The sequence below is a fragment of the Cryptomeria japonica genome, chromosome 1, assembly GCF_030272615.1.
Source record: "Cryptomeria japonica chromosome 1, Sugi_1.0, whole genome shotgun sequence".
NCBI lineage: Eukaryota > Viridiplantae > Streptophyta > Pinopsida > Cupressales > Cupressaceae > Cryptomeria > Cryptomeria japonica.
Window position 1 is genome coordinate 100,833,557 of NC_081405.1, and position 19,548 is coordinate 100,853,104.

At 37.8% G+C, this 19,548-nt stretch overlaps 1 protein-coding gene across 2 annotated transcripts in view; it reads right to left on the minus strand.

Moving 5' to 3' along the window:
* LOC131041883 (magnesium transporter MRS2-A, chloroplastic) overlaps positions 1 to 19,548 on the minus strand; it is a 411,268-nt gene that overhangs the window by 256,728 nt on the left and 134,992 nt on the right. For both annotated transcript variants that reach the window (XM_057975112.2, XM_057975111.2), the window contains exon 5: positions 4,043 to 4,133. In XM_057975112.2, coding sequence (XP_057831095.1) covers positions 4,043 to 4,133 — 91 coding nt within the window. The remainder of the gene's footprint in view (positions 1 to 4,042; positions 4,134 to 19,548) is intronic.

Here is a 19,548-nt window from a genome sequence, read left to right on the forward strand (position 1 = left end):
TAATCCCCTCTTCCAATTATGCATCAAGTTTCAGGAATATGTCCGCGAGGAACGAGCAGCAGGTCGTGATTTATGGCGAGAATACCTGCATGGCGAAGACCAATTTCTGCAAAAGGAATGTGAAACCAGGATAGAGAAAGTAGTTTCTCAAAAATGCTTTTTTCCCTCCAAGTCTTAAAAGTGCACTTTTGTCCCAAAAGGGTGACAGTTGACTTTTGGTCAACATATTGTAAAGTTTTTTTTGTGCACCTCCCCTTTTTGGATTATTTCAAAGTTGTAATTATCCTTTGGTAGTTATTGCTCCTTTTTGAGTAGTTGTAGATATTTATCTCCCTATTTATGAGTGTGGGTCCCTCTTTTGTAAGGATGAATCTGGGCCACTTGTTTAGATTAGATCTTGGCCATTCATCCATTTTTGGAAACCTATTTAAGGGGACTGGTTTTCCCTCATTTAGGAGGAAGTTCTTGAATTGTTGCGAAAGCTCTGAAGAAATTTTGCAGGAATTAATACAATGGATTGAAATTACCTTCAAATTTCCTTGTGAGTGCATGGTCTCCTTCTTCATTTAAATTAGAAAGCTTTTAAATTATGTCCGTTCATTTTACACAGCAGTTCTTACCAAGCATCTGATAGAATCTCCACAGTCCATACCATTAGAGGATAGCTGATTGCTTTTTTTCCTTTCTGCATGGTTAATCTGGGCTATTTTATGATTCAGTTCGATTATCAAAAGTACACATATCATGAATATAGAAGTTCTAATATTGTATTTGGTAATATGAAAATCTGGTTTCTCCTTTGAAGATTGCACTAAGTTTATGCAAACATTGTGTCTGAATGACTGATGATGCTTAACCTGGTTTCCTGGAGGTGTCTGTCTGCTTGGGTAAATCTGTTGTCCTAGTTAATATTTACTGTTCTCTCTCTCTACCCTTCCTTTCTCTCCTCCCAATTTTATCCCTTTTTTTAGAAATCTAGTCTTGCTAAATCAGCTTCAAATAAATCAACATCACCTGAAAGAAAACCAAAAGAGGTCCCTGGGAATTCGCATATGAAATTACTAACCAAACGTAAGCCCCCTTGTGTTTCCAGCATAAACACATAAAGCCACTGAGAGATCCCGCAGTCAAGACCTGACGAAAGAAACCTTGAGGTAGTCTCCTTTGATCAAACTTAGAAAACAGCATTAGAGACTTCCTTATCTCAAGAGAGAGTAGGATAATCAGTCGGCTATTCTATTCTGCGTTGGCCGTATGGAGTTTGCAGCAATGCGATTTCAGACACGTCAACACACTCCCCGCCATCTCTAGTTGGGTCCTTCTTGACTTCTTTCCTCTACTCTTATTCTCTCCCAATGTGATTCTCTTAGTCGTTGCTTCCATCTGTTCGATGGTTCTTTTTTCACATATATCTTCCTCTTCATCCATATCTAATAAATCATCACCCCCCTGGTTCTCCTCATCGGTCCCATCAAAACAAATCTTCTGAGGGGTAATTACCGCAAGGGTAGTATCTATCAATTCTATCCCCTTTTGAGATTGATTGGTATTATTGCTCTATCCTCCTATGATTGGATTCTCCTCCTTTCTTCCTCTCTTTTTGTATTGAGATGGTGTTCTTCTCTAGTATGTTTGCCCTATAGTAATCTCCTAATTCAAGTTTCTCGTGCTCCTTACCTCCTAAAGAGGCATTCTCCCAATCAAAGCATTATCAGTAAACAGACCTTGGTCATTTGTGGCTTCCAAAGGGCTTAGGTTGACCGTCGTCGTCTCATCTCTCTCCTCCCCTTTTGACTGGGCACTATCCACACCTCGCTCCTCTTCCTCATCCAAATGTGGAGTCTCCAGTCCCATTGTAATTTCTTTATCCTCATTTCCTATTTCACTACTCCAGTTCCTCTATTCCCCTCCCAAAGTTTGTACCTCCTCGTCTCCATGGAATATAATGTTCTCTGTTGGCAACACATTAGTTTCATCCTCCCCAACTTTCTCTTTACCCCTATTACTCTTCATGCAGTCCTCAGCTTTGTGTCTATATACTATACAGATTTTGCAGCTATCTACGATTGATTTTACTTCAATCTTTTGGTGCCAGATACCTTTGTTTGTTATTATCGTGATTTCTTTTGGAAGCGGTCACCACAAAATACAAATTCTTGTATAAACTGCCATCTTTTGCATCTACTGCCTCGTCCTCTTTCACAAACCGACCCAGTTTATTTCCAATCTGTTGAAGGGTTTTGGTCTCCCAATATTCCCTTGGAAGTTATAGAGCCTAATCCAGATGGGGACTTCCTCAATCTTGGCCTATAATGGATCAAAGTTTGGCACCCAATCTTTTATATATATCCCCATCCCGTCGATCATATAAGGTCCTCCATTCAAGATAGCATCTTTCTATTTTGGATCTAGACAAATAACTAGGAAAAAAACCATTAGGTAAGGATTTAATAAGCATACCTTTCTCACATTCTTCCTCACACCATTTCCTCATTTTTGGGAGTGCTAGCCATTCTCTTGCCCATTTAATGAAGCCACTTTCTTTCAAAGTCTTCACTGAATCCTTCCATCCTTCATCGTCTATTCATAATGATTATTCTTTTTGGCTACACCTGGTATTTTTTCCTGAGAAATAACTCTATTTGGTTGCTTTGGTTGACAAAACTTCTTCTCTATTTGACTGAAACCCTCGTTTCGGCCTTTCAATACTTCTGCAAAACCCCATTTTCCTAGCAGAGACCAACTTCGGTTTTGGGGATTAGTCCTTCCTCTACGACCTTTGCTTCCCTCTATCCATGCTTTATGATCCTCCCAAGCCCGTTGCAGAGGCCTCCATGGAAGCCATCGTCCTCATTGCCATCTGCGATTTTGACTAGAGAAATTCGACCGTTGGAAGTTGCCTCAGCTCTCCATTTTTTTTTACATCTTTATGTTGTGGAATTGTTGCTTAGGGGGGAAAGGTATCGAGACTCAAATATTAAAACATAAGTAAATGGTCCTTTTTAAAGAACATCAAGTTTTGCCTCAAAGATATTTTGGCCAATGTGTTATCTCCTATTAACCACCACTGGTGAAATGGACATGCTTAGACCTGTGAAGCCAAGTGGAGTCAATTCCCTGTACTTGTATCACTCAAACAACATTACGGGCCTGTGTATGTTCATCATAGCCGAAGCACATGTACAAATATATAAATATTCCCCAATTAGGGTCAAAATAATAACATGGTCAGTACATAATCCATCACCATAAACATAATTAGCATCGTCAATACATCATAATGACCATATCAAACTGAATATAATAAGTTAATAACTACCAAATCTAACCTGTATATCATCAATTGCATGGATAAACATTAGCATCTTGTTACATTCCGATACTCAATCGAATCATCATTACATTTCAACATTTTTATCAACATCTCGAATATGATAATCTCCAATCACAACATCAATATTTTGAAATTTGACAATTTGAAAGATCACTTGTAAATCTATCTCAACATGAATCTCAAGGTCAAAAGAACAATTATTGCACATTAAGCCAACACACCAACATCAGCAAGTTCACAATCCAAATCAGATAACATGTCACACCACAATCACTCTCAAGAACATAATCAGCCACAGAGCATAAGTTCTCACACCTAGGCACAAGAAGGCAAGAAAGCATCTCAATGCAACAACACTATCATGATCACCACAAAGCAATCTAATACATCACTGGGCCATAACAGAACACAATACATTTAAAAGTGATACATAGAATAAAAACCCAAAAGCAAGACAAATGTCTGCATCATCAAACTGCGAATGGTAAAAATATAAGCACAATGCCAAATCCCCATCAAGAGATATGCAATGCAAAAGAGAAAATGGGAGAGGCATTACAACTTCTGTTTGTAACTAGAGAAAAAAAATTCGGAATCTAAAATTCATTGAGCAAAAACATGATACTAAAATCATTAAAAATATAAGAATATTCAAGTGCCTCTAACTAAAGTGCATTAAATTAATGAAAAGCGAAGAATAAAACACACCTCAAGTTCAAATGCCATTTTAGGAGCTTCATTACTATTTCGTGGATTCAAACGAGGCAAGAGAGCTTTAAGGAAGGCTTGTCCACCTTTACTGCAAGAAATTATAAAAGAAAATTTTACAATTATTGATCCATATTTTTACAAGGAAAGAGTTTTAGAAGAAACCTATATTGAGCATATTAAGAAAGTCAAAGTGTAAAAATATATATAATGAAATAAAAGTAAAAAAATAGAAGGAAAGAAAGAAAATATACTGATGTCCACAAATAACCAAAACTATATAAACCGAACTGGATTTAAATAATAGTCATCGACAACAACTTAACTAAGAAGAATAGATTTTATAATGAAAGGTTGGTACATTATTTTATTTTTGTATCTTGTTTATTATTCTAGTGCTATGTTACCAATTCTAGTTCCAATCCCAGTTTGGGTTTGCGAATTTGGCTATTGCATCTAGCAAAAAATTTTGTGAGGCTAGGTTTGTCCGTACAAAAAAAAAAAAAGAATTATAAGCATATGTGTATACAGCAGAAACAACATACATAGTCTCAATATTTACAGAAATATTTATAAGCCTTATAAAATGTTAATAAAATTGATATATAATTAATTATATGTAGTTGGCATACAATGCCTATCGTTATGTTTAAATAATATTGGTTATCCAACAATGTATTAATCGTCCAAATTAAGTTGTTGTCACTCTCGGGTAGTTATTGTGTCAATTGGTTGACGGTTGTGTTACTCTTGGCAAATGTCAAGTCCTTTAAATATGTTGTGTATCGTCAAGGAAGGTAGTATGGTAGAGTCGGATCCATTATAATCCTTGGCCAACCATCTATAGTATTCTTCTCTATAATAGTTTCATGTGCAAATAAAGATATATTTTACTACTGTATCTAGCATGCATTGTCAAATTATTTATTACTTCCTGTATTTAATTTATCAAATTTAGCAATAAACATTTCCTGCAGTTGCCTTAAAAGAAATTGGGACAGATTTGAGCAATTCATGCTCTTAGATCCTAATAAAGGCGAGAAGAGGCCACGGTATGGTCAATACCAAGTAATCAGGTGATTTCTAAGAATCATAGAACAAAGAGAACGAAGAAGATTATGAGAAACATTTGAGGAAAATCCAATCAACAATTAGACAATCCATCCATACAGTAAACGTCGAACAAGGAGTGCGAAGAGGGAAATCTTGAACAAATAGACATTCCACCATCTATCCATCTTAGGGGAAACGAGAATTGGAGAATCTAAACCACAAACCCCTAAACAGAGGGAGAGTAGGGACGAGTAAAAACCTGTAAGTACCTATTGTCGGCAAAAATTGCCTATTGTTATGTTTGATAATATTTGTTATTCGACAAGGTATTAATTAATTGTATTGAGTGGGTTGTCAGTCTCGGGCAGTTATGTGTCGGTTGGTTGACGGTTGTGCACCTCTTGGCAATCGTTGGGTCCTTTAAATATGTCATGTACTGTCAAGGAAGGGGAACGGTATTGCCGGATCTGTTGTAATCCTTGGCCAACCATCTCTGGTCTTCTTCTCTATAATGATTGCATGTGCAAATAAAGATATATTTTACAACCGAGCCTGGTATGCATTGTCATGTACATTGTTATTTTCTATATTTAATTTCCCAGTTGTACCAGTAAAATTTTGGCGTCGTTGCCTTAAAAGAAATCGGGTCAGCCTTGAGTGATTCATGTCCATAGATCGCATCAAAGGTGAGAAGAGGCCATAGGGTGGTCAAGACCAAGCTATTAGGTGATCCGCCGACCCTCGGCCAGAGGGAGCACAAAGACGGGTCGAAGCCTAGAAGTACTCAAAGTGTTGGGATGCTGGAGCTGGACGTGTACAGGACGCACGCGTGTCCGAGAGTGCAAGGAAAGCACCGGAACGTAGCGGTCGAAACAGTTCACTTAGGTCCAACACACCTGGAAGTACTCGAAGTGTTGTAGACGCTAAAGGTGGACGTGTCTAGAACGCCTGCGTGTCCGAGAGTGCAGTGAGAGCACCGGAACGTAGCGGTCAAAACAGTCCACCCAGGTCTGGCACACAAGGCGAATACACACGTACCTTCCGAGTGAAAACAATGTTGAACACCGAGGAGAAGCAGAAACTGCTGAAGTTCACGGGAGACAGGTCGGAGTACCCGGTACGACATTGCAAAACATGCATAACCACTTGGGAGGCAAATGGCCAAGATGACAGGACTTCTGGCTAAAGGCATTTCCCGCCACCCTTAGGGGGATCAGACCTCGACGCCCAGCACAATACAAGATGGAGTGATCTGAAGAGGGTGTTCCAGGATCAATTCAAACTCTTGAGGGATGATAATGAGATCGTGGCCGAAATCTATAATACTAACCAAGGGAAAAATGAGTGTACGCACTTACAACAGTAAGCTCAAAGAACTGTTGAACAAGATGGAAAACCAGCCAGCCGACGGGTTGAAGAAGAGGTGGTACACGGAGGGATTGATACCCTCACTGCGCAAGAAGATGAAAGTAGTGCATCCGTCCTCGTACGCTGATGCTTACAATCGGGCAATGGACATTGAGAGTGAAAACAAAATCTCTTCCCAAAGAGAAGAGGAAGATTGACGATGATGATAGCATAGAAGGTAGCAGTGACGAAGAATCCAAAACCGTACGAACCCTTCGACGGGATATGTTGAGAATGATGAAAGAATTGAAGGCTAAGAGAGGAACTGGCAAAGAAGGTAATGAACCATGGTGTACTGAGTGCAAAAGGGAGTGGCACCCGAAAGGTAATTGTCCTAGAAATATGTTTTGTGAAATTTGTCGAGTACTCGGGCATTCAATCAAGGAGTGCTTGTACAATTTGAAGATGAGAAGTGCACAAGTACGCTTCACACAGGGAGAGTCTAGCCCATCGAAATCACAGAATGTATCGCCAAGTGGTTATAGAAATCAACGAGGGCGAAACCAAATACAGTACGACTCCAGAGGACGTCCTATCATACAATGTCAACAATGTAGTGAATGGGGACACTTTGCGAGAGATTGCCATAACAAGAAAGACAACATACAATTATTGTGCAAATGGTGTGGACCAGGTGACCATGAAGACACCAAGTGCCCGAATCAGAAGGGTATTAATATGTTGGACGTGGAGGAACAAGAGGACACAATTTTAGCAATCACAAGAGCACAAACAAAGAAGGCGATGTATTCAAACTCTGGTACGGAAAAGGAACAAGCCGAAGTAGAACAAGTGTTGGCGAAGGAACGAGTAACTTCCAATGGAACTGCAAGTATGTCATTGCGAGAGTCAAGGAAGAACATAGTTCGGCATGTGCTACGAACAACCGTACCCATCAAGGTGGCAGACCTTCTCCAAACTATGTCACAACTGAGAATGGCAATTGCCAACACAATTAGTGACAACATAGTCATCCAGAAACAATGTAAGCCACACGAGGAGGAATTGACAGGAAAACCATCACCCAAAGAGAATGAGTCCAATGATCCAATGTTGCTGACGGTCAGCATCGGGAGGAAGTCGGCGGTCATCAAGATGGAAATAATGGGGAAGAAGTTGACAAACACCACTGTCTATGGAGGCTCGGGAGTAAACGTACTACCAGAACACACGTGGAAATATCTGGGGAAGCCGAATCTTTGGCCGCCAAGCTTCCACTTGGTAGGTGTCGACCAACACGGCATCCAGCCGTTGGGAACATTGATGGCAAAAAAAGTAATGATTGGGACAAAAAAAAATTCTTGGACTTTGTAGTCATCCGGTTACAAAAGAAGGCGTACGATACACTCCTCGAGAGGGGATGGTTGGTTACTGCCAAGGCGAATCACAACTGGAAGCGAAAGACACTCTCGATCGAGAGTGACGGGAGGAAGCAAGTCATTGACTTGAGGAACCAGGCGGTGAGTGAAGAACTGGCACCCTCAGACTGAGTCTGAGGGTGGAGAGTTAGGTATGGACGGAGGGAGGAATGGTATAAAACCCAACGATGAAGGGGTGCTCGAACTGGAAGATTGCTCTGAAGATGGACTATTCCACTGGCAAATGGAGGACTATGAGGTATTTTCACCAACATGTAATTTTCTTGAAGCTACAACTCCTGGTGAAAAGCAACTGATGGAAGCATGTAAAGTTATGAATGATACATTTGGTAGTACAAAGATGGAAAGTGGACAGAAAAAGCCCACCGGCGAAGGATAGGGTTCGTACAAACAAAAGAGCTTGCACGAAAGGAAATCATACCCATACAGACTCAGATCATATGCAAGCGTACTGTCGAAGAATATGGAATTAAGAGGAAAAATCAAACAGAAGGAACCGTACAAGCCACAACGAATTCCATCTTAGTCGTACGACGTCGGCCATACACCCTACAGAGTAAGGGATTGCATAGCAAGGAGACCATACGACCCACAGAGATACGCGCAGAACCTAGCCCATACACTACATGAGAACGAAGCAGAATTGGCCACTCTAAGCACATTACGCAACCAGGAAGCAAGAGGAAATCAACGCAGAGAAGGCAATAAAGGCAGAGGAAGTAGTCTGTACAAGGTCATACAGGGTCGTACAGCAACAGGGAAGTGGGTTGTACATATCCGTACAAGCCAGATCAGGCCATCTGTACCATATCCGTATGGGGTGTGCAGAACCGCATAGAGAAATTCGTACGAGTAATACAGAATTGCTAGGAGGAATCCGTACGGAACTGACTAAAGGAGAAATCCGTATGGAGTGCCCCTAAACCCCCATTTGATTTGGCAGGTACACTACAAGTTGGGGTTGTCTAGTCGAAGTCACTGTCTGTCGTTAGTCTTCCCAAATATTACTTGATGTTTGATTGTCGTCTGGAAGACGACTTTTTCTTTAGGGGGTATGATGTTGTCGGCATAAATTGCCTATTGTTATGTTTGATAATATTTGTTATCCGACAAGGTATTAATTAATTGTATTGAGTGGGTTATCAGTCTCAGGTAGTTATGTGTCGGTTGGTTGACGGTTGTGTACCTCTCGGCAATTGTTGAGTCCTTTAAATATAACGTGTACTGTCAAGGAAGGGGAATGGTATTGCCGGATTTGTTGTAATCCTTGGCCGACCATCTGTGGTCTTCTTCTCGAAAAAGATTGCATGTGCGAATAAAGATATATTTTACTGCCATGTCTGGTATGCATTGTCATGTACATTCTTATTTTCTATATTTAATTTACTAGTTGTACTAGCAAACAATACACGAAGTGTTGGAGATGTTATAGGCGGATGTGTAGAGGACACGCACATGGTTGAGAGTGCAAGGAAAAAATTGGAACGTAGCAATCAAAACAGTCCAACTAAGTCCGACACACAAGGGAATAAGCAGCCAAGAAAAATGGTGACTCCTCCAACAGGTCTAAATGTGGATTGGCAGAAATTGCCGAAGTTCACGGGGAATGGGTCAGAGGATCCTATGCAACACCGCAAGACATGCGAAACCATTTGGTTGGCTAGTGGACAGTTAGATAAATACTATCGATTGATAGCATTTCCTACAATGTTATGGGGAATAGCCATCGACTAGTTCTTAGAACTAGAATAGAAACTGCCATGTCCCCTCCTTGATCGTTATATACATCCTAAATGAAGTAATTATTATTATTAATAAGAACGAATTTCTATTTGGAATTTATTTATTTATTAAATATAGTATTTAAATAATATCTATTAATATTTATTACTAATAATATTCCTGAAATATTCAAATAAAAATAAATAATAAAATAATTTTATTAAAATAATTGAATGTACATATAGACAATTATACAGATGATGTTTCCTAAAGAAACAATTGATAACTGAAAGTAAAAATAGAAAGAATCTATCCTACCTAAAATACATATTGACCATTAAACTATAAGATATGCCAATATTAATTTAATAAGATGATCATCGATCATCGATATTTCAAAGATCTAATCGGCTAAGGCATGGACTGAATATAATATAAGATAATGATGGGATCGATATTTAAACAGCATTACTGATCGATTATCATCCATAATCGGTATCATAAGAAGAAATACAGCATGGAATAGGAATACACAGTGATCAATAAGATTAACAATGACTATCTATGTTAAACATAAACTAATGTCTTTGCAAAAAGACGCGAAGACAATCCATTGTCAGAGATTAGTAATAATGAATGGGTGTGTTAACTATTATATACAAACCCGATATGGATTAATGCAGCGATTAGAAGTATTATAGAATGATGCCATTAAGAAGGGACACGAGTCATGTCCTTTACACGTGATTCCTCATGCCAAGCAGAAGATATAAGAAGGCAAGGCTATCATTCAATTCGGGGGGGAATTGGTATTTTCTTCTTCATAATCCGGTTCGGTTTGCTCTAAGGAGCAGATTTCCATTAAGGCACATGGAAGCTGCATAAAAGATAAAGGTAGAAATCAGTAAAGGCAACCAGACCTTGCATATATTTATTGTCATATTTGGAACAGCAGTCCATCATTGTGTGCAAGCAATTAGGAACTGCAGATTGGAAATTGCTATAGTGGGTATAGATAGATAAGGGATGTCACAAATGTATATGTAAATGAACATAGTTAATAAATATTTTAATATATATATTAATGAATATTAAAAATAAATATTTTAATATATATATTAATGAATATTAATAATGAATATTTTTATATATATATTAATGAATATTAATAATGAATATTTTAATATATATATCAATGAATATTTTAATACGTATATTAATGAATGTTAATAATGAATATTAATGAATATTGATAATGAATATTTTAATACGTATATTAATGAATATTTTAATACATATGTTGATGAATATAAATAATGAACATTTTATTACATATGTTAATTAATGGTTCTTAGATGTTAATAAATACATCTCAATGAATAGTCCATTCCGGTTTATGAACACCTGCACCTTCCCTTAGAATAGTAGGGGCCACCCGAACGAAACGAAATAGGCTGCGTGGCCCATGAATATTGTAATACGTATATTAATGAATGTTAATAATGAATATTAATGAATATTAATAATGAATATTTTAATACGTATATTAATGAATATTTTAATACATATGTTGATGAATATAAGTAATGAACATTTTATTACATATGTTAATGAATGGTTCTAAGATGTTAATAAATACATCTCAATGAATAGTTAGGAATATACATTAATAAATAAATATGAATTTTGGATAATGGATATTTTGTTGAATATATGTTAGGAAATACATGTTAAATTAGGAATATGTAATGTGGATTATGGAATGGAAAAAAGATATAAATTGTAAAATGTAATATAAATGTGATTACATGATGGAGGCTATAGAGAGGAAGCTCCCTTAGTCTAATGGAGGGATTATGATAATCCCTAGGGTAGTATATATACTGAACATCTATATGCATATGTATGGCTTGGTTGACTAAGTTCAACCAAGAAGAGACAGATCTGGCCGGTCCCCTCTAATGGACTTGGATGATGAGATGCATCATCCAAGGCAAGGAATTGACATATGGTCTTCCTTGGATGGCTTGCGTATAAGAAATTACACTCAAGACAGGAATCGAATTAACCTTCGATCTCCTGGATGGCTTGGGTGTACGTAGTTACATCCAAGACACGAATCAAAGTAACCTTTGATTTCCTGGATGGCTTGGGTGTAAGAAATTAAATCCAAGACAGGAATCGAATTCATCTTCGATTTCCTGGATGGCTTTGAGCCAAGATGGGTTCCAAGAAGGCGAGCTTCACAGCCACCTAAGGACATATCTCCGTATGGCATTCATATCCTTTTTATTAGATAAGAATTGTGATTAGTGTTAATTAAGTATTTTAAAGTTTGATTGCAAATTAGATTAGTCATATATATATATATATATATTTGTTGTATGCTAACAATCTGTTTTGCAGGAAAGTGATCTCTAACTAGTAGGGACATTACAGAAACACATGGGTTCGTGGGATAGCCTGAAGAAGGCATTCATGGAGGAATATTAACTCTTGAGGGATGACAATGAAATTGTTCCTGAAATCTACAATACTAAACAAGGGAAGCATGAGAATGTTAAACACAATGCACCATTGATAGGGGGGTGAATCAGTGGTTCTCAAACTTTTCCCTTTAACAAGCCTATGTGAGTATACCGGTTATAAGATCTAACTCAAAGAAGACATACTGGTTAGTGAGGAGACTAAACACAAATGCATTCACACAAGAAGGAAATCGGATAACACCAGCATATACGAGGAAAACCCAAGATGGAAAAAACCTCAGTGAGAAATGTTGCTGGAGTCTACTGCTCCAATCCAACCTCACAATGAAACACTTTGGTTACAACATTTAAGGCACCAACCCAAGGAGTACCACTCCTACAGTTTATGGGCACCAACCCAAAGGAGCATCAACCCCTGATTTAGGGTACCAACCCAAGGAGCTACAACCCCTGCATCAAGCTACAACTCAGTGAATACAAAAGCATATCTTGATACCAAAGTTATCTTCTTGTTACAAATGGATTGTGTAACTCTTCTTCAAATCTCTTTGCTGGATCTTCTATCCAATTCACTGTCGGCTTTCACTCTGTCGGTTCTCTCTTTTGGTTGCCTCTTCTCTCTACTACTCTTCACCGGTACTACACTCTGTCGGTTCTATGCTTGCCTTCTCTGCAGTTTCCTTCACTTAAGCTCTGTCGGTATGGACACTACCGGTTTTCTCACTATTGTCGGTTGATCCTCTCAACTTAATTCTCACTCGCACACCCTCAGTCTCTTTTCAGATACTCGTTGAGTACTTGACTGATTTGCTCTCACATCCAGAAGCAACACTCTCCCCTTCAGCAGCAACCTTCAATGATTTTGGACTCCTTATTTATAACCTGGTTTTCCCGCCAAAAGCCAATTCAAATCACAGGGGGTTAGGGTTTCCTCATCAACCTCGAGGCAAACCAAATCCAATCAGATCTTATTCGATCCGATCTCCAAGACATCTGTTTGCACATCACCGCCATTAACATGCCTTCGAATACACGTTTTCTAAACTTAGCAAACATGGTCCTCTATCTCGACCTGCATCTGTCAAAATGCCATAAGTATCTCAACTATTTCCTTCTCAAGATCCTCCTGCAATCTGATTTCCTTGCATCGATTCAGGTGCCAACTACTCCCTCATCTTTCTCTGTCGTTCACTCTTCCTCGAGCCGCACTCTTCTGATCCAATCCACAAATCACGGGATCCATATTAAATGCACACCTGTAGAAACACCTATCCCTACACAGCACTTCACCGACCTCTGCGAGTTTGCCACTTCATCTCCACGTGGCATCCATGTCGGCATCCACCTCTGCTTGAACAACTGTGTCAGTATGGATTGGATCACCGACCAACTCCATTACCGGGTTCATCTACCGGCTTACCTACCCTGCTAGTTAAACCCTCAAACCGGTATGTCATCAACCTTGCACTCTACTTCTCTTCCTGTGGAACACTCAACCGGTCAGCACTCTTGCTAACCTACCTTATGCACATCTTCACCAGATGGGAAGTCTTCTACATCTGCACCTTGTCTATATTACCAGTGGATTTACATACCGGTAAACACTCTTGATCACACCATGTTATCAACCTCCAACAGACTCCATCTTCAATCCGGCCATTTTCCTTTGTTTGCATCTCCTCAGCCTTGCCTTCTTTCTTATCAGCTCGGACCATATCTCAACCGGTTTGTCAAAGTGACAAACTCATCACTCTTCATCTGTACCAGCAACTCAACATGCCTTCTCTGTCGGTCCAATGCATATCCCTGATCTTATGCACTTGAGGCATTCCTTTGATTCACTGGTAGATCCGGTGTGACCTTCAAACACCTGCCTTTACCTCTTCTTCCTTATCTCACAGAACTATGATGCACACTATGCGTAATAGGAGATAAGCTCCACTTACCGGTGGTAGTGATTCCTTGTCATCTGCATCCTGTAATGCACTCATGTGGCTTCCCTATTTGTGCAGCATATCTTCAAACAGGCACATGTGATCCAGTGTGGGCACATTCATTGTCAGTCATCTCTTCACATGGTGACTGCATCTCTATCCGGTGGGAGTCCTGTTGTTCTACATCCACATAGCATACCGGTGACCTGTACTTCCTTCTTCTCCTGTATTGATGTGATTTAGGTAACATTCTGCCTCTTCATCACAAACAACATCCAAGCATCCTACTCATTGTCAACACATCACTTACCAGTTGACATACTCTCCTTACCGATAACTTGTCCATTTCATCCACACAAGTCAAACACTAACTTGTGTACCGGTGACTCCAGTGATCATTCCTCTGAATGACATTCTCTTCCTTACCTTATTGGTATTCTGCAACACAAGGTGATATCAAAAATATCTCATCCTGTACTCATCCATGACAGTGTTGCACATACATCTCTTATACCGATAGTCATCCTATACCGGTTGACATCAATGACAACACAATGCCAACAGAGAACATATGGGCATACAATCGTAGGCTCAAGAAGTTGCTGAGTAAGATATAGAACCAGTTAGCCGACGAGTTGAAGAAGAGGTGGTTTATCAAGGGACTAATCACCTTGCTATGTAGGAAGATGAAAATAGTGCCTTCATCCCCATATGTCAATGGTTACAATCAGCCAATGGACATTGAGAGTGAAAACAAAACATCCTCTTAAGGGTAGAGGAAGACTTACATTGACGAGAGCACCGAAGGTAGTAGCGAGAAAGAAACCAAAATGGTTCAGGCCCTACGACGGGATATGATGAGAATGATGAAAGAATTCAAGGCCCAAAAAGGAATCAATAAAGTGATGAACTATGGTTTACGAATAGAAAAATTGAGGGGCACACAAAAGGTGATTGTCCTAAAAAGATGCCATATGAGATTTGCTAACTAATGGGTCATTCAATAAAGTAGTGTCCATATAATTTGAAGACTAGAAGTATGCAACTACTCTTCACGCAAGGAGAGTATACTCAATCAAAACCACAAAATGTATCACCAGGCGGTTGTGGAAATTAACGAGGCCAAAATCAAATATAGCATGAATCTAGAGGACGTCCTATCACACAGTGCCGACAATGTAGCAAATGAGGACACTTTGCGAAAGACTACCAAAATAAGAAAGACGACGTACAATTACTATGCAAATGGTGTGGACCAAGGAATCATGAAGACATCGACTGTCCGAAGCAAAAAGGGGTTAATATGCTTATTGTGGAAGAACCAAACAAGGAAGTCTTGGCTATCACCAGGCTGCAAACAAAGAAAGCAATATATCAAAATCCCCATACAAAGATGGAGAGACTTCGAGAAGCCAAAGCTAACATGGAACGAGCGATGGCAAATGAGAAAAGAACCTCCAATGAAGCTGCTAGTACTCCATTGTGATCAAAGTCAAAGAAGAACATAGTTTAGCAGGTGCTACAGACAACCGTACCCATCAAGGTGACAAACCTTCTTCAAACTTTGCTGCAACTAAGAGTGGCAATTACCAACACAACCAGTGACAACATAGTTGGCTAGAAACAATCTAAGCCACGAGGAACTGACAGTGAAATGATGTCATGTCCCCTCCTTGATCGTTATATATATATATATATATATATATATATATATATCCTAAGGAAGTAATTATTATTAATTAATATAATAATAACAACAAATTTCTAATTGAAATTTATTTATTTATTAAATGTATTATTTAATTAATATCTATTAATATTTATTACTAATAATATTCCAAAAATATTCAAATAAAAATAAATAATAAAACTATAATAATATAAATAAATAAATAAGTTAATGTATTTAATTAAATAAAATAATAAAGAAAAATATTATTAAATGAATGATTAAAATGTTAATGTATTAAATAATTAAGAAAAAAGTATTATTAAATTAAAATATTAATACACTATAGACTAAGCTATGTAAAATACAAAAGGAGGCCCCACGATTACACCCCCCCCCCCCCCCGGACAAAGTGGTGCGACAGTAATCGCAGCCTGGGCTGCGACCACCGTCGCATCCCTTCATGCGGAAGGGACCCATGGAGGGATGCAACCCTTCACGGGGTATAAGGGGGGGCTTACTGCGAGACAGACAGGGGAAGGAGGAATAGGAGCATACGGATAAGAGGAAAGGGGCAACAGCAGGTAAGGGAATGATTAATAATATGATTTGCTGTTAATATAATTTTAATATGATTAATCCAATCAATATTCTGAATACAACTAATACCATTAATATAATTCAATATAATTAACAGGAATAAATTAAATTAATTTAGTTATTACGATTAATACAGCTAAGGCAAGCATTCATGACAATTAATAAACTAATACAAAGCATTCATACATGGTTAATTTATCAATAATGTTAGTGCTGGTAATAATAATACAGTTGATATAATTTAAGAACGTAAAATAATATTAATACAATATTTAATAAAACATATGTCAGATTAGGATAAGTGGATTAATATAAACTAAGGCAACACAGCTAAATAATACATTACTAGTATATTATGAATGAAATAAGGTTAAAGAAAAGGTAAATATAGACGTAAATTAGGAAAAGGAAAAAAGGGAGGCAGCGTGAGGTATAAGGGAAAACTCCGAACAGCAAAAGGAACTACAGATTGGAAGCTACTACTGCGGGTGCAGACAGGTAAGGGATGTCACAGAATGTATATGTAAATGAATATAAGTAATAAATATTTTAATATACATATTAATGAATATAAATAATGAATAGTTTAATATATATATTAATGAATATAAATAATGAACATTTTAATACATATGTTAATGAATGGTTCTTAGATGTTAATGAATATGTATAAACATAAGTTAATGAATAGTTAGGAATATATGTTAATAAATAAATGTGAATATTGGATAATGGACATATTCTGAATATATGTTAGGGAATACATGTTAAATTAGGAATATGTAAATGTGGATTATGGAATGGAAAATAGTAATAAATTGTAAAATGTCATATAAATGTGATTACATGATGGAGGCTATAGGGAGGAAACTACCTTAGTCTAATGGAGGGATTATGATAATCCCTGGTAGGTAGTATATATACTGAATATCTATATGCATATATGTATGCCTTGGTTGACAAAGTTCATCCAAGAAGAGACGGATCTGGCCGGTCCCCTCTAATGGACTTGGATGATGAGATGCATCATCCAAGGCAAGGAATTGACATATGGTCTTCCTTGGATGGCTTGGGTGTAAGAAATTACACCCAAGACAGGAATCGAATTAACCTTCGATTTCCTGGATGGCTTGGGTGTAAGAAGTTACATCCAAGACAAGAATCGAATTAACCTTCGATTTCCTGGATGGCTTGGGTGTAAGAAATTACATCCAAGACAGGAATCGAATTCACCTTCGATTTCTTGGATGGCTTGGAACCAAGATGGGTACCAAGAAGGCAAGCTTCACAGCCACCTAAGGACATATCTCCGTATGGCATTCGTATCCTTTTTATTAGATAAGAATTGTGATTAGTGTTAATTAAGCATTTTAAAGTTAAATTGCAAGTTAAATTATATATATATATATATTTGTTGTATTCTAACAATCTGTTTTGCAGGACAATGATCTCTAACTAGTAGGGACATTACAAATGACCACCCTAAAGCAACCGAGCCATTGATACTATGTTCTTCACGGTGAGAATCGAAAGGAAGCTGATTGTCGTTGAGATGGAAATAATGGGGAAGAAGCTAACAAACACCATCATCGATGGAGGCTCAGGAGTAAACGTTGCTGATTTTATTGTAGCTATGGTCGGAATCCACAGGCCTACAAAAAATAACACAAAGCTTGTGATTATATTGATAATATAATTATTATATTATTAGTTGTGAGATAATATAATTATATTATAATTATTATATTATTAATTGTGATAATATAATTTTTTATAATTATTAGTAATATAATAATATATTAATATTATATTAATATAATAATATATTAATATTATATTAATATATATATAATCATTAATATTTAATTATTTAATAAAGTATGGTGTCCCTTGGTGAAAGGGCACCTCTTGCATATATATTATGAGATGTGTGATCTCATTGAGTGAAGAAGATAATAATAATAAAAATAAAAATAAATACAGGCAATACCTAGGACTTTAACATGGTCTCAGAATGGGTTCTCTACCAGGCCTGTATTAAAAAATGGAGAAACATATCAAAGAGTGTATTCGAGTAAGAGGAGGAAGAATAATAATATAATAGAAATAGTGGACACTTAAATCATAGTGCCTAAATTCACTGAAATTGTGAAAATCGTTTTGTAGCTTGTTTGGGGCTGCCATCAAACTCTTATACATCAGGAAACCACATTCCTATAAGTTGTTGCTGATCATTATTCAGACAGACAGAGAATATATATTCTATTCTGCTAACCATTTATATCGCTAGACATATTGATGTAGACACATGAACATACAAGTAATTATCCTTCCAGCATGCGTCTAGTTATGGGGAACCTTCCTGAGAAGAATCACATAGGCTATAGATACGAGGAAGATGGTAGTGTTGCATTTGTACAGTTTGAAGTGAGGATAACAAGTCTCGATTTCATTAGTTCGAATGCACATTGAGTGAACAGAGATTATATATTATTTCGATTCCTGCTTTAGAATAGAGTGGATGTTGTTGTCAATAGAAAGATGAATCAATTTTCTTGATCATCTGTAACTACGGGCAGATTTATGAGCAACTTATATCACATATAAGGAGTCTTATAACAAAGTTGCAGAGGAGGACAACCAACGTTTGTCTCCATCGCCAACGTACAAGAATCGACGGAGTCGGCATTCAATTGCCCGAGGTCGAAATCCGTTATGAGCACTTAAATGTCGACGCCAACGTCCATATCGAAGGCAGGGCATTACCTACGCACCTTAACTATACCCTCGATATATTGGAAGGATTGTTGGGATTGCTTGGTTTATACAAGGGCAACATAACAACCATGACTATTCTTCACGTCGTCAATGCTGTGGTGAAGCCTAGCACGCTTACGCTCCTTCTTGGACCTCCTACTCCGAGCAAGTCTGCACTCCTCTTGGCTCTCGCAGCAAAGTGTGAATAGGTATTTGTGAGCTTTTGACTGTGAGCGACTTCTCTTCTACTAAGCGCCCAACTTATTTGGGTTCGTGGAATGTTTTTAGTATTGGTGCGATTTCTCTAAATTGTGGCAAGGAGACTACTTTATGGCAGTGGTCTGTTCTTGGATGATCTTCCAATCTTAAATGTTGGTCTTCATTCTTGAGTACTCGTTTTTCAGTTTGCAATATTCTCTGAGCACCAACTTGTGTATTGAATCAGGTTACAATTGGTTATTCATGTTGTTCATATCATTTCAGCAATGAGCATTCC